The sequence below is a fragment of the Miniopterus schreibersii genome, assembly GCF_964146895.1.
Source record: "Miniopterus schreibersii genome assembly, chromosome: 18".
NCBI classification, from domain to species: domain Eukaryota; kingdom Metazoa; phylum Chordata; class Mammalia; order Chiroptera; family Miniopteridae; genus Miniopterus; species Miniopterus schreibersii.
The window spans coordinates 38097637-38122860 of NC_138121.1; the positions used below are offsets into that span (position 1 = coordinate 38097637).

Below are 25224 nucleotides of genomic sequence, written 5' to 3' on the forward strand. Positions count from 1 at the left end.
TTTGTGGGAGTTTAGAAATGTTTTCATTAGGAAAATATCCACAAAAGTCCAGTAATATAACAAACCTCTATACATCCATCGCCGCAGTATTTGGGGAAAACGGTCATTGTACTAGAAATACGTTACACAGAGTAAAGACGTACAGTGAGTCTGCTTGACTGAAACCTGAACTACAGGGAAAGGGAAGCCCAGTGACCATTTCAACGTGTTTTATTTAGAAATTTCCAGGAGAGCTGTCGTCATTAAGTACCTTGCTCAGGAGACACCTAAGAGAATCGACTAGAAAATGGGACAGGCAGGCCTGTCCGCTCTTCCTGCAAATCAGCACTTTGGGACACTCAGCCCAGCCTCCAGGTGCGAGGTGACGGACCACCCAGGGTGAGCCCAGCATCCGCCACGTGCAGATCTAAATGGACAGAAAACCTCACAGGTGTAGATTTACAGTGTGACCCCAAACGACAAATGGCTTCCTCCTCCAGTGGTGCCCAAACAAGGCACCAGAATAGAATCTGCAGAAAAGGAAATCTATGGCAATCAGTGCTCCTGTCTAAAGTTAGCCTCCTAACCCCAGCATTCCTTATTATGTTTCTATTCATTTGTTTTAAAAGCAAACCAAGTGTATATGGCATCTTTTTAAAAACCATGTAAACATTGCAAAGATCTTAGGGATTATTTATAATCCAAAGAGATTTATAAAAAAACTACTGGACTTGTTAAGACTACAAATACTAGCCCACCCTCCACCCATGAAAAAAGCAATTGTTACAAAAATATAAAAAATAGACTAGCCTATACTATTTAACCTTTCCGCCAGATATCTCACAGCTCTGGGATGCACCCTGGTTTATGTACCATTCAACAAGCCCAAGTGCAACATCTCCATTTTTTTAAGGAGAGAAAAGTTCCCAAATATTCCCTTTGTTACTCAAGGCTGTGGCTGCCTTCTTCATAGGGACTGTGACGCCGGCAGGTAGGGACAGTTGGCAGTTTGCTATTGCATCCCCTGCACGGAAATTGGAGCCAGGGAGGCTGTTTTCAAAACTCACTCTTTGTATTTCTCTTTCCAGCTCCTTCCATTTTATTTTGGGACTTGCTGGGTCCCCAGACTCCTGAGCTGGCCTAGGGTTCCCTAACTGCCCCCTGGGGAGGCTGTTCCTGCCCATAGCTCCCACTTTCTGGGAGTGTAGGTGGGGCCCAGTCAGGTTTGCTAAGCCAGGAAAGCTGCACGCTAGGGGGAGGACACCCCAAGCCTGGAGAGGTGACTGATGCTACAGGACACCTGTCTGTAGTCTGGAGGGGAGCCTGCAGCAAGTGTGGAGGCAAAACACTTTGCATTAAGTTGAAACACTTTTAGACACTCCAAATCGATAGCATGTACTCTCCACAGCAGCCGAGCTACCAGGCACTTTGGCCAATTAATGGGTAGGAAATGGATCAAATGCAGTTTGAAATGACTCAACAGACACTATGGGGACAGGGGTGACTGTCAAGTCCTTGAGGAGGCCCCTCAGTCATTAGAACGTTTTCAGTGTTTCATTGTCCCTGTCACCAGCAGAGGGCGGTGTGTGTACAGAATCAATCGAGCCCTTGAGAGAACCACAGTTGGGGAAAAGCAGGATGGCTACAACCCCCACCAGGCAGAATCCCTCTGGGCTGTACCTTCTGTCCCAGCCTAACCATGCGAGGGGACCGGTCACCCCGGAAGCCCTCGTGTGTGCACAGAGTGCTCATTACCTAGGTCAACTGGGAGCTTGGCTCACACCCACTCATCCCCTGCAGGACACAGGAAAACATTGGCCGTATCCCTCAGTGCCCACCACCAGCTTGGTATCCTGTGTGACCCATGTGCTCCTGCCCTGACCATCGGGATGAGACAAGCTGTCGCCCTCCGGGCCAGGAGGGGGGGCCCCCTCTGAGCCTGCAGTGGACTCCGGGCTCTCCTGCTGGGAGGGCTAGGTTTCTGCACCAAGGGTTTTATTTCACAGATCACGTGGTGATTGGGGACTTCCAGTCCTCTCCATGGGCAAGCCGTGCATTTCCCAACATCTTGTTTCTCCAGATGTGCAGGATCTCACCCAACACAACCGTGTCGTTCTAACCTCCAGATGAACCTTCCAAGAGCAGCAGCAGCAGATCCCGAGAGCACCGCCACACAGCCTGGCCCAGTCCCCTCTACTTTGGTTGCATCAAAAAAAAACACACAGGGCTTGAGATATCCCCAGTTCACATTGGCTCAGAAGAGAAGTGCTCCCAACATCAAGGCACAAAGAAAGAAGTCTCCTGGGGCAGATGACAATGAACGTGACCAGTGGCCCTTGTGAGGCCTGAGGCAGAGTCACTGGGGGAGGCGGGTGCAGTCTGGGGCATCAGGAAGGTGGGGACCCGTCTCCCGCTGGGGCCCCAGGAGGCCTCATGCGAACTTCTGCAGGAACTGGATGTGAAAGTCCTTCACCTTCTGTAGGACCGTCTTCAGCTTCTCCACCGGAGGGAGGATGGTCATTCTGTCAGGAAAGAGAACAGTGTCAGCCTGGACACAGTCACTCTGGAAAGGGGGAGAGGCGTGAACCCCGCAGCTCAGTGGCCCCTGCAGTCATGGGGAGGGGGAGAGGGCCAGCTGGGGGGGGCGGACGGACCTGCCTGACCGCGGCCACCGCTCCAGCCTGACAGCAGCTGCCACAGCACCCGGCACTTGTCAACCCCCACTCACACACTGTTTACCCAAGGAACACGGGAACCAAAGCAGTAAGCCAGCGGCAGCATTTAGGCCGAGGCCCTCGCCGTCAGGGCGGGTGGCCTGCACGCTGGTGGGTGTGCAGAACCTCGGAGCACGGCTCTCCGTGTTTCCTACAGACAGAGGCCGAACTCCTGCTCGACGAGCCTTTTAAATCTCCACTGGGGTCTTGCACTGGAACCTCCAGTCACAGTCGTCCCTCTGAAGGAACTCCTAAGTCCTCCAGTACTGTCAACACGATCCCAGCCCCAAAAGCAGCTTTCTGGAAGACCCCGAACTGCCGAGGGGAGCCCAGCACGAGGACTGAATGGCCATCCGCCGTGTTTGTCCACTGGGGCACGCTGCCCACGACCTTGACCGAGTCAAGACTTGGCTCCAGGTGCTAACTAAGCTCATGACATTTCTTTTTTTAGTGTCTGCACAAGGGACATTGGAGAGGGCCCTGCATGGAGAAGGTGCTGTCCTGGACAGATCCGGCCTCCATGGGGAGCCCCGGGGAGTGGCCCCAGCGCGCTCGCCCCGAGTTCCCACCAGGCAGGCGCAGCTGGCTCCTGTGTTTCGGATGCAGAACCTCAGCAGGCTTGTGGGGCAGCAGACGCGCTGCTGAGCCCCAGATGCCGGCTGCGGCTGTCGTGGGGGTGAACGGAGACGGGAAGGAAGCACACCACCAGGAACATTGCAGATGGTATGTGATGGATGGAGCAGCAGAGGGGGCCAGACGGCCCAGATGACCCTGGCAGAGGGTTTCAGCCTGGCTCTGCAGTCCAGTATGAAGGTGCGGTGAGGGACAACCCAGGGGAGGCCAGGGCTGCACACATCTCAGTCACCGAAGCCAGACTGTGCTCTACGCTCAGAAGCCCAGGTTCCTGAGACAAGCCCGGGAGCAGCCCCCATGCCGAGAGGTCGTACCTGAAGTGGTAGGTGCCTTCCCTCTGCCCAAAGCCGCTGCCAGGCACGACACAGATGCCCGTCTCCTCCAGGAGCTTCATGCAGTAGAACATGTCGGGGGCCATGCTGTGGGCCTGTGGGAACACGGCAGGACGCAGTTCACGCCCAGCTTCGCACCAGCACGCCACCGAGAACCCAAGCAAGCAGTGGAAGGTAACAAGGCCCTCCCTTCCCCTCCACCCCTCCTACGTGGGCCTCGGACATTGGACGCTGCCGTAGCTGATGCAGGGAGCAAGGACCTCAGGGAGGGCCAGTCCATCTCCTTTTACCCGCCCCTCCAAGGTAGTAGCTCAACAAGCACTGCCAGTGGCCTCCTCCCCACCAAGCCGCGGAAACCTGTGCCTGGGGCCCTGAGGCCTGCACCTGGGGGCGTGGAGAGAGCACGCTGCTGCGGGCATTGTTGACAGTGCTTCCCACTCCTTGGTTTGCACAACCTGGGGCCCCTGCTAAGTGGGCTCCTGGGCCCCAACACAGGATTCGGATTCAGACTCTGAATGTTTAACAAGGCGCTGGAGGAGGTCGGGGGGTGGTGAGGACAACACACAGAAGTACTTGATTCTCAAAGTAGGGTCTGTGGCATCACCTGAGAAATTGTTAGAAACACGGAATCTTGGACCCTCTGGACCTCCTGAACCCCACGTTTGAGAGGTGAAGCTCTAGGGCACAGTGGCCGGGCAGAGGGGACTAGACATGGCTCTCGTTGCCCCCCTAGTCTATGGTCAGCTTTGAAGGCATTGTATCTCACCTGGGCACCTGCCTCCAAGGCAGGGCACCAGCATCAGCATCACTGGCCTGGGGCCACCCTCACAGTGCCCCTCAGCACAGCATGCAGGGGTGGGCCTTGGGGCCTGTCACCTTTACCCCAAGGGCCCACAAAGTTCAGAGCCCGCAGGCAAGAAGCAGACCCCAGCCCTGCAGTCCCCAGTGAGCCCATTAGAGAGCAGACCCCACCCGGCGCCCCAACCTGAGCTGCCTCCACGGCTTTGGGGGGAATGAAGATCCGAGGAAAGGCATACATGGCCCCCTGCAAGGGGTTGCAGTGAATTCCTGGGACTTGGTTAAACAGGTCTTCTGTCAGCTTAGCTTTTTTGGCCAGATTACTCAGGACAGATTCTTTCTCCTGACAGGACAGAAAAGGCACAGGGTCAGCATCTCTGGTCTCATGGCTCGGCTGCAGCCACTGGAAACGGTCCCTTCGAAGCCTGGACGGGTGCAAATGCGAAGGCGGGCTTGAGTGTGCGTGAGCACAGCCAGCCCGGGAGGCGGATGAAACCCATGGCCCGCTGCTGGAATTTTCTCCACACTCAGCCCTGGGGCTACCACATGCCCTGGGGTGCGGGGCCACTTGGGGACAGGGAGTTCCAGGCCACAGGTAGGTCCCAGCTAGCCTGTGTCATGAGCTCTGTTCTCACACCGGGATGTCATTCCCGAAAACATGAACCAGCCCCTGCCCTGCAGCCTGAACCGTCTTGGCCCTGGATGGAACATTCTAGAACATGGTTCTAGGAGATGGCCCACACTTCACTTTTGGGGGCCACCCCTCCCCATTCTTAATCCATGTGATATGCATAAGGCCTATGACCCGGGGACTGGCTCAGAGTTGACGTGTCCAAAGCTGCACAGAGTCAGCCCAGGACTTGTACAAGTACTGTTGGAAGGAGGAGAAAGGGTGTGCCTGCCGGTGAGTGGACAAACAGGCGCGGCCCATCCACACAGTGGGTTATTACTCAGCTGTGATAAGGAAGCAAATTCTGATGCATGTTACAACAGGGATGAACCTTGCAGACACACGCTAAGAGAAATAAACCAGCGACAAAGGACAAACACTATATGATTCCACTCCTCTGAGGTACTGACAGTCGTCAACCATAGAGGCAGAAAGTACAATAGAGGTTTCCAGGGACTAAGGGGAGAGGCCATGGGGAGTTCTGTTTAATGGGCAGACTTTCAGTTTGGAATGAAAGGGCTCTGGAGATGATGATGGTGATGGTTGCTCAACATTCTGAATGTTCAGTAAAGTGTTCAGTTAAAAATTGCTGAAATGATAAATTTAATGTCCTGTGTATTTTCTCACAATTAAAAAAAAAAATGTGAGCCTGGAACAGCTGGGAACTGACTTCTTGGTTACATGGCCCATGAGTTCCCTTTTTGTTTAAACTGATCAGTGCTGGAGTTTGTCACTTGCGATTGAAATGGTCTGACTGGATTGCTCTGAGCGCTGAGGACCTCTGATTAGGCCAGAGGCAGGCCGTGGCCTGGAATCAATCCTCTCCCCTGGTAGTTTAGTAACAGAATCCCTGGGTGTTCTCAGGACACACAGCCCTTCTCTCTGGGTGCCCATCCAGGGGTCGCCACATCCCCTTGCAGGCACAATCCTCCCAGCTGCATCCTCAGACTTCCCCTCTGGGGGCACCCAGAGGAACCACGCGCACCTCCTGAAGGCCATCTGGAGAGAGGCAGGCATCATGCCCCTGAACACACCCTAAGTACCTGTGACCCTGGCTGGGGCAGGGGTGCAGACTCACCCTGATGAACTGCTCGAAGGACTCCTCTCCGGGCACCGGGGGGTTCACCACAATGTCCATGGCGGCCTGCCCAGACACTGGTGGGCACAGACGTACTGAGAGCAGCTTCACCAGCTGACCTTTGATCTCAGGGTGCAGGTTGATGACCTCCATGTAGCCTCCCCTGTAGCCACACCTAGAGGGTTGGAGAGGGGGCAGAAGACCTTGACTAAGTGCAATCCGGTCAGCCAGAAGCTTCTGCAGCTATCCCCATGCCCAACACTGAGCGGCCAGGTGTGGTTGAGTTTTTGCCAATGGAAGGTGACCAGAGGTGATCTGTGCAAATTCCACAGGACTTCCTTACATGGAAGAAGCATGCTTTCTCCTTTCTCTTTCATTTTACTTCCTGAGAAATGGAGACGCTGGAGCAGCAGCCTCAGAGCCAGAGATGAACACCACATGCTGGGAGGGCAGGATCGGCCCACCAGCCCGTTCTTGAATGCCCTCGTGGAGCACAGCCTGCCTTGGACTTTCCCCCTACCTGGGACTGTTAAGTCGCAGAGACACACACTTTCATCTTGTTTGTATCTCTGTATTTTGGGGACTCCTTGTTGTAGCAGCTGAGCCCAACTAATACACTAGCCTCACTCCAAAGGGGCACAGATTCAGGCCTGGCACCCCGAGCACCAGAGGCGGGCAGATCATTCATGGGAGCATCAGCCTGAGAACTTTTGCTACAAGTTTTTGCTGCCTGAAAGCAAAGTCAACCCAAAGGAGAGCAGAGCGGAAAAAGCAAGTGAGACAAAGGAAGGGAGCAGGGACAGAGTCCCACTGACATCCTTAGGCCCTGGTTCAACTTTACTCCTGAACTTTTTACTGATATGAGTTTGTTACTTATCACTAAAGGAACCCAGACTGATAGAGTCGAATCATATGCAAATAAGCTGAAATAAACGAGTTAAAAAAACACCTTTCAGAACCAAATGAGCTCCATCAGTGGTACTTTCTGGAACTGTGCCTCCTTCTCAGGACTGTGACTGACAAGGTCCAGACTAATGACTGCACCAATGCAGGTACCCGAGGCAGGAACCTGGGCTCAGCCTCCTCTCTGCACCCCACACCCTCAGCCTCAGCACTGGGTGTGGCGACACCATCAATAAAACGCTTAGAATCACTGGCAAAGACAGGTTCCCCTCTGATCCCTCGACTGGACTTTCCGAGGTGAAAAGACAGACTCTGACAGCTCAGGTTTTCATTTTCACCTGTCCACAAGCTTGGCCCGATTTCAGATGAGCCCCTGCACCAGCCTGCCCTCACACCACTGGGCTCCCCGAGAAGGTGCGGCCTGTCTGGCTTCTCAGATGAGCAAAGGCCATGCTAAGGGGGGCCCTCGCTGTCCCGGGGGTTGGCCAAGGGGACCAGGCAGCCGGAGGCAGCAGGAGGAGGTGGAGCCCACGTACTCGCCCATGTAGCCCTTGGAGGTGGAGTGGAAGGAGGCGAGTTCCACATTGCTGGAATACTCGGGCCCCATCTCGGAAAGCACCTTCTTAAAGGAGTGGAACCTGCAGTCCGGAGAGTACACGTTGTCCTGGTACACCTGCGGAGGGGACAGGCGCTCAGGCTCAACCCGCATCCAGGGAACACGTGGAGAAGCCCAGGCTCTAATGCTGCTTCTGGGGACGAGCAGAACGTGCCCGAGGAAGCTTCCAGAAGGAGAGGCCTGGTCACAGACTGATTTCTCACACACACCCCCACCCAGTCCCTGACCTTTCTATGTCATGTAACCAGTGACGATAGGGGGACGCTCTCTGCCCGAGCAGGTGCTGCTCGGGTTCAGCGACGAGGGCAGGGCCCGAGCCTGTCCTGGCCTCTCTGCAAGAGGAGCTGGCCATGGGCTCCCTCGGCTCTTAACCCCTGCCCAGGTTGGACCTGTCTGTCTCTCTGTCACTCCCACCGTCCGCCCCACTAGACCATGAGCACGAGCAGCTCCCACGCCTGCTTTGTTCTCTCCTACCCTGGGACTCAGCGTCGCGGCAGCGAGCCCACCGGCCACGCCGCGGGGAAGCCCCTGCCTGCCCTCGCCAGGAGGGGTGCGAGGACAGGGCGGAGGCTGGTCACCTCGCCCCTCCACCTCGGGACCTCGGCGAGTGGTTCAGCAATGGGGGTGTGCCCCACGCCGCCCGTGAGGCTCAATCCTGACACTTTTGCTGGAACCACAGGAAGAAATGCTCTTTCTAGGCTGGACGTCAGCAGGCCTGCGTGTGGGGCCAACACACCAGGACGGAACAAGAGATAATCCGGTTCGAGATGTGGTTTCAGTCCCTAGATCTGCCCACACCTGTAAGCCCAACACCTTATTTATTTATTTTAAGTTTAAGTGGTTTGGGTTAGATTTCTGGAAGTTATAACCAAGAGTTCAAACCAGTGTACGGATGATTTAGGTCACAGTCTGAGGTGGTGACACTGAGCATCCTCCCCTCGGGTAGGTTCTCTCCTCCAGCACCCAGGAAGTTCAGCCAGGCCCGGACCTGCCCCCAGAGGAGAGCGCTCAGCCCCACCCATTCCCAGGGCGCGGCCGCTGTGCTCTCACCTCATCGGCCAGGAGAAAGAGCTTCTCCTCCCACGCGAAGTGGATCACATCTTCTATGCACTTCCTGCTTTGCACCTGGCCTGACAACACACAACAGAACCAGAATATAGGTTGCACTGCTGTTTAAGTTGTCCCCAAGTAAGAACCGCACCCACAATGACTCAGGTGTCCTGTGCTCCCTGGTGACCGTAAGGGACCACATTCCCTCGTGGCTGTGCCCGATGGGGTATATATAGTATGTTTGTGTATATATGCACATATATTATTTGTGTATATATATATGTATCTGATGCAAAGCAGTATGTTGAGTATGTTACCTTTTTGTTACAAATAAAAATACCTTATTCTTGTCTATGCAAGAATATCAAGACTAAGAACTTATATGCATATATGCATAACCCAAGGACACAAACAATGGTTTGGAGAGGGACTGGGGAGGGGAGTGGGGCAGGGTAGAATGGGTCAATGGGGAGAAAAAGGGATATCTGTAATATTTTGAACAAAAATTAATTAAATTGACTAATTAAAAAATAAATTAAAAAAAGAATATCAAGACTATGTCTGAAAAAGTATATAGCTGTATCTTATAAACACAGGGTGTGATTCAGCTTGTATTTTGGCTTTGAACTATCTACACAACGAAGCAATTCTTTTGCTAAGGGACCAACTTGTGTCTTGCCAAGAAAGTGCCCACCAGGCTTCCTGTGAAGGAACCCCAGGGTTCTGGGATTCTGGGGTGCAGCAGCCTTGGGTGCTACAGGTGGATTTCTATTTTCCATGCCCCATTTCACACATTCAGACCCCAGAGAGAAAACAAACTCCCGCCTGCTCATAAAGTTACACTTTATAAAACCTGCTTATGTTAACATACACTCACAAGAACCCTTTCCTAAAACAGAAAAGACTCTTTCCTGTTGTAATAAAAAAAGTTATTTATGTAAATACCTGGCCAGGAAATGACCGCCCCTCTAACATAACTGTGAGCAGAGAATTTCCTAAGATGCAGGATTTTATACTCCAAGGGAGGGACCAGCAGCCTCAGTTGGGAGCTTGTTAGAAATGCAAATTCTCAAGCCCACCCCAGCCGATCACATCAGAGTATCTGGGAGTGGGAACAGTGGCTTGTTCTTTGACACAGCTGCCCCCCCCTTTTCTGGGGTGCGGCCTGGCCTGGGCATTTCTAAAAGGCTCCCTTTGTGATTCTAATATACAACCAGAAAGGAGTAGCTGACTCCTGGTCCTTTTCTCGGCTGCCTGGTTAGAATCGTCATCCCTCCCCCCAGGGGCTGGTGCAAATACACCCTTCACAGCCAGCTGCCCACAGTCTGTGCTCCAGAATTCGAGTGGCACTTCCAGCTGAGAGGAGCACATTTGATGTTCCCAAGAAGCAGATTCCACAACCAACTCCAGCGCGTTTCTGGCCCTGACCCAATTTATCTCAACAAAGGAGAGAGGGGCCCTTGTTCTCGGCATCCAAACAGCATCCAAACAGCATCAGGGCCTAGGAAGCCGGCAGCCCAGAAAGACCAAAACACACAGGACTGTGTTTATTTACTTTTTTTTAAAGAAAAATATGCGCCCAGCCGGGTGTGGCTCAGTGGTTGAGCGTAGACCTGGGATCCAGGAGATCGGGGTTCGATTCCGGGTCAGGGCACATGCCCCGGTTGCAGGCTGCAGCTGATCAATGACTCTCCCATCATTGATGTTTCTATCTCTCTCTCTCCCTCTCCTTTCCTCTCTCTGAAATCAATAAAGATATATTTAAAAAAAAAAAAAAAAAAAATTAGGAGTGATTTTCAGCTTCTGGAAACAGTTTTAGTATTTTTGTTTCTTAAAATATAGCATTTCCTTTCCAGGCCTCCAGGTCCACGGAAATGCTAAGAAACAAAACACACACCGGCATTCTGGGAACTGGTCCAGAAAAACAAGGCGAGGCCTGCGATGAATAGTGAGAGTAACCTCAAGGAGGAGACTACAAGTGCAAGGACAGGAGCAAACACTGGCCTAACAAATAACCCAACCCTGCCCAGAAGAAGGCCAGCGCTGGCTCACCCCCGAGGCGGCCTGCAGCACACTGTAGGGCTTTTACGTTAGCTAGTGAATCTGGAATTGGATTGGGAAACCAGGAGGAAAGAGGGCTTCCCATCATTTCTTAACTTTAGCGCCACGATGTGCAACGCATCCGCGCCCCGATGTGCAAAGCATCCGCGCCCTGATGTGCAATGCATCCGCCCCCTGCTCTGCCCCCAGGACACTGGCGAGGAAGTGAGCACAGACCTGTGGGGTTCCCGGGGTTGATGATACACAGCACCTTGGGGTCACAGTGCTCTTTGGCCTCCCGCAGGGCCCTCCGGAGCTCATTCACATTCAGGGCCCAGCAGTTCTCCTCGTCCAGGTAATAGTTCACCTGGACAGCATCGAGCTCAGAGATAACTGCGGAGTAGAGGGGGTACTGGGGGATGGGGATCATCACCCCCGTCCGCGACTTGCCGCCCCCGGAAACCAGGATCTTCAGGATCGTCTGCAAAGGAGAAGTCACATCTTCCAGGGCCACCACTGTGCCCTAGCCCTTGGGGCTGCCAGCAGACCCCTGGCCACCCCACTGCCAGCCCCCAATGCAGCCCCGTGTGAGCTACTTAACATCCCTGAGTCTCACTGTCTTTCCTCATCTAAAATGAGGTCTGCTCTGAGGAATAAACAAGATAAAATGCTTTCATGTTCCCAGCACCATGCCTGGTAGAGGAGGCGCACAGGACATGCTGAGTGAGAGAAAGGCCAGCGTGGCCAGAAACACAGGCACCCCCGCGGGCCCCACGGAGCCTCCCAGCTGGATCTGCTGCTGTGCACTCTGCGGGAAACCGAGGCTGCAGCACACCCGAGCTTCTGAAGACTAAACCGAGGGAAGGACAGCAGGCTCCCAGGGTGGGGAAGAGAGCAGGGGCCAGAGCGGCCCACCCACCTCCCAGGCCTGTCGCCTGGCCAGCCAGCTCACATGCTTGGCCCTAACGTGCAAGGCTGCCCTTCATGTGGGTGAACACCGGCTAGCAATGGGCCCCCTCACACGTACTGAAATGCCGTCGCTCGCTCCAGTGGTCAGGTAAATGTTGTCTGGGTCTGCAGGCACGCCGCCGTCTCTCCGGGTGATGTAGGCAGCCACATCTTCGCGGATGCAGTTAACACCCTGGCTGGCACTATAAGACCCTGTGAGACAGCAAGCAGACAGTGACCAGAGGCTGATTGTCCTGCTCTAGTCAGTGATATCTGTACATGAAATTAATAGAGGAGGGGGGTTGGGGATGTCTCAGTAGGGCTGGACTCCCACTACTCTAAGCTCTGGAAACGTGGCAAACTGTTTAACCCACCCATCCATCCATCCACCCACTGATCCACCCACCCACCCAGCCATCCACTCATTCATCCAATATTCATTGGCAAGCGACTATGTCGAGCATTATTCTAGGTCTTGGCTTCTAACCAGTTAAATGGTGCCCATACCTGTGTCACCTGCCCCCTGGGATTTACATGCATCCTATGACAGTATAAATCATGATAGCAGGGATTGCTTTGTTTTATCACTGGTGCCTACACAAGGTCCACCAAACTGGAGAATGGGTCAACCCAAAGTGGCACCACCTGTCCACCCCAGAAGTCAGTCCGCAGCCCTGACCAAAACCAAGCACAGGTCCTTGGGGCTGCTGGGCATGACCCCCTACCCATGTCAACATTACCCTCAGGCTGCCATTTAGGATTAAAATCCAGACCAACATTTATACAACATGCAAAAACAGGCAAAGTCAGTTTGCAACGCTGGATGTTGGAGGAATGGTGACCACTCGGTGTGGGGGCATCAACTGTAAAACAGCAAAAAGGAGCTGTCTTCCTGCCTCCGGCTCACCCGCCTCCCTGAATTCCCAGGCCCTCGCCCACCGGCCACTCCTGCAGGCTAGATCTTCCAGCCTTTGCATTTAGATCTTGTCACACTCCAAACCACACCAATCCCCAAAGCTTGCATCTTGTCTCTCTCCAGGTCTGTCCTGAAGACATTGGCTATCCCAGCCTCTCTCCTGGCCATTAATCCCGCAGTTAGTTCACTTTGTACACATGAAGCCCTGCCGCTCCCCATGCTGACAAGTTCCTGGAGGGCAGGGATGGACCACTGCCTGTTTCTCCTGTGTATCTCAGCTAGGGCACCTGTCCCCCTGCTGGGTCCCACCCCCACCCCCTGAGAGGGTGCTACTCAGGACACAGGGCTGGTGGGTGACCACAGCCAGGAAGGTGAGGATGGGGTTCTTGATAAAGGGGCAGAGTAAAAAGGAGGAGGGCAGAGGCAGGGAGATGACGGAAAGGCAAGGGTGGCCGAGCCCCTGCTGAGCAAGCCACAAGAATCCCTGTCCCACTTTCCGGAACATTCAGGCGCGTGTCCTAAAAAAGCTCTAAGAGCAAATATGTTTTCTCTGGGCGAGGGAAGCAGGATCCCCTGTGTAGGCGCTGGGCAAGGAATGGAGGGAAAATAAAGAGAAAACCAAACAGGAGGTGAGAACCAAGAGCAGAGGCCCGGAGGTGGAAACCATCTCCGCAGGAGGGAGAGAGAATGTCATTTTCACATCCACAGGGGCGAAGCTCTGGGGAGGCAGGCGCTGGGCTGGGCTCCCAGCAAAGAGGACCGCAGGCTGGCGATAGGAACACAATGAAGTGGGAGGGTGGGTGGCAGGGTCAGAACCACAGAAGCCACCAAAATGGGGCCAGAGGCATGTGGCAGCACTATGGTTCCCGAAGGGACTGCCAGCTCCCAGGCCATGCGGGGACATGCTGGGGCTGCAGAGAGACAAGAACGATGGACAGAGCTGGGCACCGAGCTTCCACTCTGCCTCCTGTTGCTGAGGCCGGGCACTGGTTACACCGTCTGCTGACAGAGGGCTGTGTCCAGGCCGGCTCCCAGGGCAAACCCAAATCCAGCCAAGGCAGGCACTGTGCTTACAGTCTCCCAATCCACCAAAAGGTGGCATTTACCCCACTGGCTCAGCAAACAGGAGGCTAACAGCCAAATGAGATGAGGACCACTGTTTTGCATTGCTCTGCATGCCCGGTATCCCCCACCCCCCACTCACTCCCACCCACACCCCTGGTCGGCCCAGGCCCAGAACACGTTTGTTTCCCGCCCTCCAGGACCTGGCAGGTCGGGCCTCACCCAGGCTGTTCCCACCACAGGCCTGTAGGATCCGTCGGGCTCGCTTCTTAGCATCTTCTGGAAAGCTGGGGCTGTCCAGGAGGTTTGGGTAGGTGCAGAGTGCCATCACCTGGGGGGACAGAGGCGCAGACTGGGCTCCTGGTATCCCCCAACCCAGAGCACCAGGAGGGGCACGAAGAACCCCGGGCAGGACACAGTGTGAAGGTGACAACTCTGAGGCCCATGGGAGCTGGGGGTGGGTGGGGAGGAGGGCACTGGGCTCTCTGCAGCGGAAGGGGAAACAGGAGAGGCAGGGTGCCTGATGACCTGGGCTTGGGGCCCAAGGCTGGGCTGCCCCAGGAGCAGCCGGGGAACAGAAGGAGGCTGCTGCTCAGTCCCCAGCCCCCACTCTTCCACAAAGGCCAGTGGCTCACCACCCAAGGCCATAAGAACCAGGGGTCTCCTGGGCAAGGGGCCAGGGCTGAGCAGGCAGCACAGAGCCCATCCCAACTCATAGGCTGAGCTCCATCCCTGTCGCCGGGAGCCCCCTCACCATCACTCCTTTCCTGGCCAGACTTGAAGTCCAGCTCAGCTTTCTTATCTCTGTAACAGAAAAGCACCCTAACCTCCCAAATTAAGAGGATTAAGCAAGAGAAAGTTTGCAGAAGTGCCAGCAAACCCCAGCTCCCCAGGCAAGTCTAAGCCGGCAGCTTAGGAGCCTGCAGGAGCTGGGAGGAGCACTGGGTGACTTCGAGCCCAGCTTTTCTTCCTTTGTACAATGGCAGTGACCCAGCTTACCCTCCCCCCAGGGGCCCTTCGAAGATCAGAGGGGAGGTGTGAGGCTGGAGGAGGCCAGCACCAGGCGGGATAGGCTGGGCCTGCCATGGAAATGTCACCCAGCCAGAAAAGGCCGAGGCAACAGGAGCCTATCCACACTGGGAACCCCAGGCATGTATGAGGAACCTCTGCGACAGAGGCCAGTTTGAGCCCTGTCCCTCCAAAGCTGCGTGCTTCCAGGACAGCCAGGCTCTGACCTCCTCCAGCCTCCACCTCCCAGGCAGAGCCACCCGTTTGGCCTGATCCACTTCCCCATCCCGGCCCAGCTGACGTGCACGGGCAGCTGGCATGATCCTGAGATCAGTGCCAGCCTCTGTTTTTCTCCCCCGAACCCTGTGTGAGCTCCCTGCTGGCTGAGCCCCTGCACCCCCGCACCGTTCCACGCCATCCAGACAGCAGGGCAGGGCAAAGGGAACTGGGGTGTTCAGCTTCCCTGCCTGCCCCAACCTGCAAACCCGAGCCACACAAGGAACATGTTTTGCTCCCAAACGGGCCCCTACTGCTTGTGGAAAAAGTGCTCACCACAGCTGGTCCCCAGCCTCTGTTCAGGAGGCCCCACTGCCCACCAATCCCACAGTTTCGGCCCATGCAGCATCTTTGTGGCTGACATTCAAACTGAAGCACTGAAGCCTGCCTCCTGGAGACGACAGGACAAGCTGGGCCACATCAGCAAGGTCGCCAGGAGAGCGGCAGCTGACAAAGGTCGGAGACCGCACGCTCTCCTGCAGGGCCAGGGGCCAGGCCTTCGTGCCCATCATGTCATCGGGGCCAGCAGTCCCAGGCAGTGCGCTGGTGAGCTTGCTCAAAGCCACGTGGGCCAACACTTACGTGGGAAGCCTCGCTACCCACCCACCCCTCCAGTGCCCTTGTCAACCAAGCTCCAAACTCAGTACCCAGGACCCAACACCATGGCAGAGCCTCCCAGGGAGCCTCGTCCACCATAGCAACCCCACTGTGGGGTTAGGAATTTGAGACAACTTTGGAAGGGAAGGAGGCTGAGGGAGAGAACCAGGGATAGTGGGCACTGGAGGGGCTGCTACTTCAGTGGCACCTCCCTATGGGATTCTCGTGCCTGCTGTGTCCTGAGGGGCTGGACAGGGAGGCAGAGGGGAGAGGAGCTAGCTGGCCCTCCCAGCCGTGTTCCCCACTCTCCCAGTGGCCTCGGCTCCCGAGGGCCAGCTCACCTGTCGGAGGAAGGTGATTGGCTGCTGGCCCATGGCCTGGGCGTCCCCGATGTTGGCACGGATGACCTCAGTGAACGGTTTTTTGATACCCTGAGCAGAGAGAAGGCAACAGCTGGTTACTGCAGAGACTCTCAGGCCCTGGACTCCAGAGGCCAAGCAAGGATCCCACAGGATATTAACAGGCAGCCCTATTTTGAGCCTCACCAGGTGCCAGGCATAGTGCCAAGCCCTTGACATGCCTGGTCTCACTTAACCATCGCAACCACCTCCCTGTGAGGAAGAATTAGTATTAACCCCATTTTACAGATGAGGAAATTGAGGTTTCAAAGGGTACAGAAACTTGCCCAAGGTCACATAAACACTAAATACAAGCACTGGGGCTTGAAGCCAGACCCTATGCTCTGCTGTCTCCCCCTTTCTGAGGAGGCTGGAAGAACTCTCCTGTTCTGCCAGAGCACCCGCGGGAGGCAGCTGCAGGCCCACAGCCCAGGGTGGCCTCAGAGTGATGTCTAAATGAGGGTCCTGGGGTGAATGTGGTGACAGAGGGAGGCCCAGGTCAGCAGGAGAGGATCCCATTGCCCCCCGCTCCTGCCCCCAGGTGCAGCTCCACCTGGACAACCTGAGTAAATGGCCAGGGGACTGTGGACACTCCCTCCCAGAAGACACCCATCACAGGGACCTCTCAGGGTCAGTCCCTTGCAACCTTGGCTTTGCAGAATGACGAATGTGGGCTGATTTTCCCATTAAAAAAAGCATTAGGGAAGAAAAGATGGGCTGAAGAGCAAAACCCAGGCCATGGCCTAAGCACAGAAAAGAGATCTCAGAGAGCAGAGGAATCAGAGACCCCAGTGACAATACCACTGGGGAGGTGACAAGGACACCAGGTTTGGATGAGGGGCTGCGGGCATCTGGAAACATGAGGATTCCACCCAGCTCCCTGTAAATCCAGCCTCAGCCACTGAAAAGTTAGAATCAACAACAGGTTCAAGGACCTCCCAGGGCAGCTGCAAAGATGGTAAGAGACAGAATGCAAATCTCGTGGCAGAGCTCAGACATCATCATCTTGCAAAGCTGGCCCAGGAGCAAGCTTGCAAGGGTCTCAGTGGAGGAAGAAGTGGCAAAGCAGTGGCAGTGCCAAGGGGTGACCCAGCTGGAAGGCCGGGCCACCTTCCCATCCGTGGCTGCCCTTTCCCTGGAGGCACCCTCGATACAAACAATAAAGACAGAATTCTATCATTTCCACACTAGCTTTTTTCTCCATTTCTCCCAATGTTTGAGTAAAGGCAACTTTAGAAAACGTTCCCTTTTTTAATCAGTAAAATACACCTTAAGTAAAAACCAGTGGGGTTAAGGGATGAAAGCAGCTGCAATCAAGTGTTTCTGACCTTCCTTTCCACCCCAAACCCCTCCCCCATAGAAATGCTCCAGCTGCTTCTGGAGGAGGCATGGCAAGCTGAGGGGGGCGCCCCAGAAACGGCCCTGGACCTTCACAAACAGGGCTTGATAAGGCTTCAAAAGCCATGTTTCTGGGGGGAAAAGAGGCCTTTCAATTCCTTCATGCCCTTCTGCCGAGTTCTTCAGGGCTGGCCAGTAGGGAAAGATGTCTCAGGGGGCATGGAGGAGCCAAGGCGTCCCGAACGCCGAGGCACGGGGTGGCGCTGCCCACTGCTCCGGGACTAGGCCATGGGTTAGAGGAGGCACCACGGAGACAGGCCGTGTGGCGGGTGGCCTCAGGGCTCATCTCACAGGCGGGAGCCAAGAAGGCCAGGCACCAAGGAGCGACCCAGGCCACCGTGCAAAGGGGCGGGCCTGACACGCCCCTCGGTACTGGCCTGGGCTCCTGGCACGGACCTTCCGTCGGCCCGGCTGAATTGCTGCGGCCCCCAGGCCTGGCCAGCTGAAGGCAGGTGATTTCCAGGGCAGAGCACAGTCCATTCTCCAGCGAGAGTGAATCTCACATTCGAGGGCGGGAACCAGCGCAGCTTGGGAGCGCCGCTGGCGCAGCACGGGCACAGAATAATGCCTGGAACAGGGCCCTGGGCCGCCGCGCTGCTCAGCCAATTCAGGGCCCGCCGAGGAGGGCCTGGCAACACCGAACACCTCCTTCCTCGGGTCTGGGTGCTGTGATGGATGAGCCAGGGGTGGGAAACTGGCTCTCTTGAATGACAGGGGACCAGCCTACCCAGCCAAGGGCTGCCATACAGACTGTTCTGGGCAGACTCCTGCCCACACTGACCCATGGGTGGCCTGGCCTCATCCTAGCCCCCAGGGGCCTGCCAGGTCAGTACGTAGCATCCTCGTTGCCCTCACAGCATCCTGGAGCCCACCTGTATCATCCACCTGCACACACACTGCCCAGAGCTGCCTCCCTGTGGGGCACTCAGACAAGTTCCTACCCAGCTCCCTTCCCACCAGTTTGGCTCAAGTAGGGACTGGGGAGCAGGCTGCAAGCTCTGGGGATGGCGGCTCTCAGAGAGCCAGTGGGGAAGAGGGAAAAGGAGGATCACTGTCCTCCTCACAGGCCCAGAGTCACCATGAGGGTAAGGGGGCGACGGATGAGTCCTACAAGTTTCTTTCTTTTAAAGTAGAATCTAAACTCTAAAGAAAATGACCAATCAGATTTCCCCACCAGGGTTTCCAGTCGGGGCTCTCTGCTTGCTGTAGGCAGACACTACAGCACCTCTGTGGCTGTGTCACACACTGATGTTGACAACAGCGATTAGCTCTTCTCTCCAGCAGGGAATGTTTTGCCCCAACAGCGAGTACTTTACAAATAGAAGCAAAGAGTCTTCTTGTGCCAACTTCCTTCCCTCCCCCCCCCCAATAAAGCAAGGGAAAAAGGAAGTAGGTAGAACTGACATCTTGTCTTTCTTCTAAGGGCTGGAATAAAAAATTTAATAGCCACACTGAAGAAGGAAGAAAAAAACATGTAAAGTTAATTTCAATAATTTTAAAACTCAAATATCAAAAACAATTTCAGAAGTGACATCTTTTCAAACTCCTGCCGATCGCAGCTTTTTAAAAATTTTTTATCATATATATTGATTGGTTGGTTGATTGATTTCAGAGAGAGGAAGGGAGAGGGAGAGAGAGAGAAACATCAATGATGAGAGTCATTGATCGGCTGCCTCCTGCACGGCCCCTGCTGGGGATCCAGCCCGCAACTGGGGCATGTGCCCTAACAGGGAATCAAACTGTGACCTCCTGGTTCATAGGTTGACGCTCAACCACTGAGCCACGCCAGCCAGGTGCAGCTTATGTTTAAATGCTGTTCCCAGTGAACAGGGGGATCTGAAAAGCTGATCAGCTCTTCCCTCAGTGCTGCTGTCAGAGAGAAAGGAGAAACAGGGCCTCCAGAGCAAGCAGAGACCCCAGCTGGAGGAGAATGGTCCCTTTCACACCCACTCAGCGGCCCTCCACTCCAGCTTTCCTGAGCATTCTCCACACCCATCACAGAAGTGAGAAGGACTGGCCTCACCCAGCAAGCTGCCCCAAAGCCAAACATCAGAGCCACGTGTCCAGCCAGACGGCTCTACTGTTTGCAGAGTACCTGGTGAGTCTGAAGCATATACAGGCCTTGGTATCACCAGGGGCCATCTCGAGTTCCCCAGACCAGCATATGAGGTTCACCCCAAGTTACCCTACTCACTACAAATCTTCCCCCATCCCGTCTAGGACCAAATTGAACCCCTTATAACAGAAGTCCACTCTTGATCATTGCAGTTCAAAACAGAGGTAAAGAAACCAAAGCTGGGCCAAGCCAAACCAAAAAAAAAAAAAAAGTCGTGAAATCCAGGGCTCTCTCAGAAAGGGACTGTTGAAGCTAGCACAGTGGAGAGACTGTCTCCGGAATGAGAGGTTCGGGAAGGCTGTGCTGGGAAGGGCAGTGCTAGCTTGGCCGGGGCTCGCTCTCCAGCACCAACAGCCAGGCAACTGGAACCCGGCAAAGAAAAACAGCGAATGGGAAGGGATGAGCTGTGTTTCTGGTTCAAGTGACCAAGAAATGTGTTCACCTGCAATCATCGAGCCATACCCCACTGGAAATCCTTCCTGGTCCCCACTTTAACACCCAAACTTTGCACCTTAAACACTGAGCTCAGCATACAAAGGTCAAGTCCATCTTTCCCATGTCATCTCGTCTCTCTCTGACCAACAGCGCTCTCCAGGCAGCAACAAATCCCCTTCCCCAAATGCCCAGAATGTCCAGATCTCCTGTCTTTGCTCACAGCCCTGCTCTCACGTTTTCTCTGCCTGCTAAAAAAATCCCACTGATTCTTAAAGGACTGGGGGAGGGGAGGCTCAGGCCCAGAGAACAAGAGCAGCCAGCTCCCTGGAGGCAAAGGCAGTGTCCCTTCCAGTCCTAATCGTCCTCACACAAGTTGCTATTTAGCAAAATGCAGAGATAACCCCTGACCCCTGGCCAGCTCTGGAGCCAGAGAAATCAGCTGAAAAGTGATAAACCTGGAGCAATTTAACCTCAGCTTTGTTGTGACTGGGAGATTGCTCCAGCCTTCCAAATATCAACAAAGAGGCAGAGCAGCAAAACCCTGTGCGCCCCGCCCCCACCCACCTCCGGGGCAGGAAGGGAGAGACACCAAGGCAGCCTTCCTTGCCAAGCTTTAAACTTAGCCCTGCAAGGAGCCAGAGGGAGACACTGGACCCTGACTTGTCCAGCTCACTGCTTTCAGTCAGCAGAACTGGGTGTCCCAACAAGGTGTCAGCAGGCCACAAGCTCATCAAATCCCCAAAGTCCCCAAAGGAATGGGTCCCACGGCGGCTCCCTGCCAGGCATTCTGGGACACTAAGTGACCAACTCACAGAGAGATCCAGTTCTGGTGCCTCTGAAAGCAAGATTCAGGAACCTCCCCCACCCCTGTTCTGGGTCAGAACTATCTTGAGCAACATTGTTCAGCTAACTATTTTACACTCTTTCATCAGTTCCTACAAATCTTAGGAGTGTTTACCTTTTGGCATTCCCCTCTTGACTCCCAGTGAGAAGTCCTACAGGGGCACCTCTTACACCCATGGCAGCCACCTTGCTTGTTCAGAGGCAGAAATCACTCCTGGGCATGTGGTCACTTTACATGCAGCTATGACCTCAAGCCAAGATCCCAGCTAGCTGGCCACCAAGACGAAGAAAGTCTCTACCAAGGCCCAAAAGGCCCAAGTGTCTGACTTCCCGACAGCTCCCTGAGGGGTGGCTGTCAATCAGGGTTCCAGAGAAGGCCAAAGGAAGGAACTAGGCAGGGCTAGTTTCCTCCTGGGGCCCCTACTCTGGTCAGGGACTCATTACTGGCAAAATGATCCAAAGGTCTCAGACATGGAGAGAAAAAGTTTGGGATACACCACCCCTCCCCTCCTCCCTAGTGATCGCCTTCCCCCCACTACCACTCGGCACCCTATCCCTTGGCCCCTCCATTCTACTTTCTTCAAAGGATTTATTCACGCTCTCAAATTCTCCTGATCTCTCCACTGCTCCTTGCTGAACCTCCACCCCCACCCGCCTAAGGATCTGGGTTCCCGGCGGGGAAGGCAGCAACGGGACTTGCAGTGCCGGGCACTGCAGGCCGCTCAACAAGTGAACCGCAACCGAGTGCGGGGCACCGGCGGGTGAAGGGTGGGAGGAGGGCACCGTCTTGATCGAGTGAAGCCTGGCCCAGCGCGGGAGCTGCCACGGGGTGGGAGGCGGTCGGCGCGCGGACCCCAGCGGAGGACAGCTGCTGCTCTGCCGCGCCCCTCGGTGTCCCCGCCGCCCCGCCGCCCCGCCGCCCGCGCTCACCCGCTGCAGCTCCAGCTCGATCTCGCCGGCCTTGAGCACGATGGGTCCCCGCACCGCATACTCCACCGCCTTCACCTGCGGGTTCATGGACTCGAGCGTCAGGATGCGCTCGCGCCGGCCGGGCTCTGGCCGCACTTTGAGCACAGCCGGGGCCTCGGCGGCCGCGCTGCTCTGACGACGGCCCCAGGGGCCCGGGGTCCGGGGACAGCAGCCCCGCCGGACCAGCGCCGCCGCTCGCTGCATCGCGCACCCGCGCAGAGAAACCTTGGCACAAAAAAAGAGAAAAGCCCGTCGCGCACAGCCCAAGGCAGGCACCCACGCGCCTGCCCCCAAGCCCAGGCGGAGGTGCCTTAGCGATCGGTGACAGCCTGGCTGCGGGGCTGTGTGCCCCATCCCCGGCGATCGGACCCTCCATCGCACCGCGGCGGAGCCAAAGCGCCGCGCAATCGGGTATGGCAAAGGCTGTGCCGGTGCATGCATGCAACGTGCCTGTGGCCGCCTGCCGCCCCCGGGCCGGCTCGCGCGCTCCGGGAGCCGCTCTCCGCCTCCGGCGCCCGCACCGCGTCCCAGCGCCAGGCGCCCGCGCCGCCGGGTCCCTGGCTCTCGCACACCCACAGCCCGCGAGCCCGCCCCGCGCTGCGCGCTGGCCCCTGGGCTTTGTAGTTGCCCCGCCTGTTCCCGGGGCAGGTGCGGAGGCCGGGTGAACTCCAAGTCCCATAGTGCCGCGCGCTGGCCTGACGGGGCTGGGCCCGGGGCTGAGCCCGCGGGAGCTGGGGTCTGGCTTGGCCCGGCGGGGCCTGGTGGGGTCCGGGCAGGGGCTGTCCTCTCGAACTCCTGCGACTGTAAAACCGTTTGCAGCTTCTCCCTGGAGGCGCGTCCCGCCCCCCACCTGCAAGGACGCCTGCTGGGGGATGGTGCGGCACTGACCGGAGTTTCATCATCCCGGTGGCGGCCGCCACTCTGCAGGCGCCGGTAGGAAGTGGGGATTAGGAGCTTGGGACTTGACTGCCACTCTTACCCCTCCTGAATTTGGGGTTCCTTGTTGGCAAAACGGAGATCTGCCCACAGCCTCTAAGGGTGGTTGTGAGCCTGGGAGAACCGGCACCTCGCAGAGCACGTGGTCAGGCTTTCCCTAATTCAGTCCTCGGAAGCTTTCCCCCACCTCCATCACCGCTTTATTTCCTTCCAGGCATCTGAAATTATCTTGTTCAGATACTTTGTACTGGTTTATGGCCCACCTCCATGGGAGCTCCAGAATGGCAGGGGCAGCGCATTTCTTGTTCCTGGCAGTCACGGCACCTCTTAAGGGTTTCCAGGACACAGTAGCCACTCAGTAAATGTTTGCTGAAGAATGAATGCTTAGCACAGGGTGGCTATTGTTTTGGTAAAGGTCTCTATTGCGAAAGGCTTCCTGGCTCACCCAGAGGGATTGCAGAGCAAGAGAAGGAGTGGAAGACACCAGGTCTGAGGAATCCGAATCCACAGAGAGGATGTGGGAGAACTCGCTTACCTGTCTGAGCCTCGGCTTCACTATCGGAAAGGTAGATTGCATAAATGACCTTTAAGGCCCCTTCCCTTCTTGGAAATTCTGTGTCTACACCAGCTCCTTCCCAGCCTCTTTCTCAATGGCCAGATATTCAGCCTGGGGTGATTTTCCCCCAGGGAGTTTAGCTTTTCTAAGGACTCCACTGCATTCAATGTCATGTTCTCACCCTGCTCTGCCTAATTAGGGAGATGCACCTCCAGACACTCCCCTCCACCTCCACCTCCAAAACACACTCAACCTTGACCTGCATATGACCAAAGCGTAGTCTCTCACTGTTCACCCAAGGGTCAGTGCACTTCCTGCTGCTCTGCCCCATCAGAAGGGACAATGGAGCTGGGAGGCAGGGTGGGCTTAGACAGGTGAGTACATATTCATTTGCAAAACTGGGAAAAACAATGCACAGCACACAGTCCATCTACAGGGGCTCCCACGTCATCACTGTAGAAAACCAGTTCATGTCCCAATAATGTCCTTTGGCCACCTGTCATGGTTGCGTGAGAAGAAAGCTCCCTTGCTTTCTTGTGAGCCACACCTTCCAATCTGCAAAGCACTTTCTTGCCTCTCACTGCATTTGAACCTGACAGACATCAATGAAGAGGAAAAGGCAGGCATTATCCCCATTTTATAGGTGAGGCTCAAAGAAGTTAAGTGACTTGTTCCAGTGGCATAGTTAAAAGTAGAGCAGGGACCATGATTCCCAGGGCTACAGCCCATTGCACAGGGACCAGGCTTGTGTAGCTACCTGGGTTTGGAAATTTGAGTTGCCCATTGTAATACGCTGAGCCCAGTAGCTATGGGGATGGATGGTGGTAATAGTGTGAACTTTGTCCCTTTTTTGCCCTCTAGAACAGGTAGGGGTGGGGCAGGAGTAGGCTCCTAAATATTAAAGATGACACCTGATCAAAATGATCATGAATGCCCTCCCTGTGAACTGAATGGGAGCTCCAAATACATAGCAAGCTCCTGACACTGCACACGGAGGTCCTGTTTGCAAGACATGGCACCAGTCTGTGCTTCTTAACAAATCTTTACTGGGCACCTGCCATGTACGAGGTACTGGGCTAAGCTCTGGGACTTCAGTGAGTCACGCAGATGGTCTCTGCCTGCACAGAGCATAGTTTCTTAAGGTCAACAGATATCAGTTAGATAATCGCACAGGTAAATATCCAATTACTGTTATAACTGCTGAGGAGAGAAGAACCAAGTTTTATGGCAGCTTAGAACCCGGAGGTCTGAGCAAAGGTTTCCCTTAGGGAGTGGCGCACGAGCGACCCCGAGGCCTGGCAGGATGATGTGGGATAGCAGTACAGTCAGGGGACATGTGCCCTCACCAGTCAAGGGAGAACTTGCCTTCATCCAAGGTGGTGTAGTCAGCAGCTGTCCTCCTGGTCGTGCCATCAGAGTCTGCCTCACCTGCACAGAACCACCTTATCTGAGGTGACCATCCTGCCCAAACTGGAGAAATCTGCTCAGTGACTAAGCAAGACTCAGGACACAATAGTGCAATATTTGCCCCTGGGCTTCCCAGAAGGCTGGCCAGGCTCTGGCAGGCCTGCATCACAGTTTTTCCTTCCCTGCCCGATCCTGTTTCCTCCCACCTCCTCCTACAGGACTGGTTCCCTAACATCCATTTTGCAGCTCATGCTCCATCTCTGTCTCTGTAGTGAGGTGGACAGCGTCCCAGGTCAGGAACCACTGAAGGCCTAGAGGTCTGAGGAGCCCCAAGAAGACTGTAGGGTGACTGTGGGGCAAACAGAGATAAAGGGGCAACACTGGGAGGCAGGGGTCAGAGGTGAGCAGTGTTAGGACAGGCAGGCCAGGTCCTAAAGGTAAGAATTTTGTCATCATAAGAAAAATTAGAAGCCTCTGGAAGGTTTAAAGTAGGGGAGCGACATGATCATATTTATGTTTAAAATTCTGCTGTGTGGAGGATAGTTT

General features: G+C 55.3%; 1 protein-coding gene and 1 long non-coding RNA gene across 5 annotated transcripts in view; one reads left to right on the plus strand and one right to left on the minus strand.

Moving 5' to 3' along the window:
- On the minus strand, positions 1-23460 carry GPT2 (glutamic--pyruvic transaminase 2). 4 transcript variants are annotated; one of them, XM_081118047.1, is made up of 12 exons: positions 23251-23460; positions 21741-21815; positions 15962-16051; positions 13962-14070; positions 11841-11974; positions 11051-11294; positions 8774-8853; positions 7644-7780; positions 6205-6379; positions 4644-4799; positions 3641-3753; positions 1-2501 (listed from the first exon to the last, which is right to left on the minus strand). In XM_081118047.1, the coding sequence occupies exons 1-12, from the start codon at positions 23290-23292 to the stop codon at positions 2411-2413; spliced, it is 1446 nt and encodes a 481-aa protein (XP_080974173.1). In that variant the 5' UTR covers positions 23293-23460; the 3' UTR covers positions 1-2410. The 4 variants fall into 4 exon arrangements, with proteins under 4 accessions (XP_080974173.1, XP_080974171.1, XP_080974172.1 ...); XM_081118045.1 differs by having other exon boundaries at positions 21741-22004; XM_081118046.1 differs by lacking the exon at positions 23251-23460 and adding an exon at positions 22230-22367 and having other exon boundaries at positions 21741-22004.
- Positions 22472-25224, plus strand: part of LOC308547518 — a 14711-nt gene continuing 11958 nt past the window's right edge. The window contains exons 1-2 of the long non-coding RNA XR_013997517.1: positions 22472-22712; positions 23131-23281. This is a non-coding gene — a long non-coding RNA (uncharacterized lncRNA). The remainder of the gene's footprint in view (positions 22713-23130; positions 23282-25224) is intronic.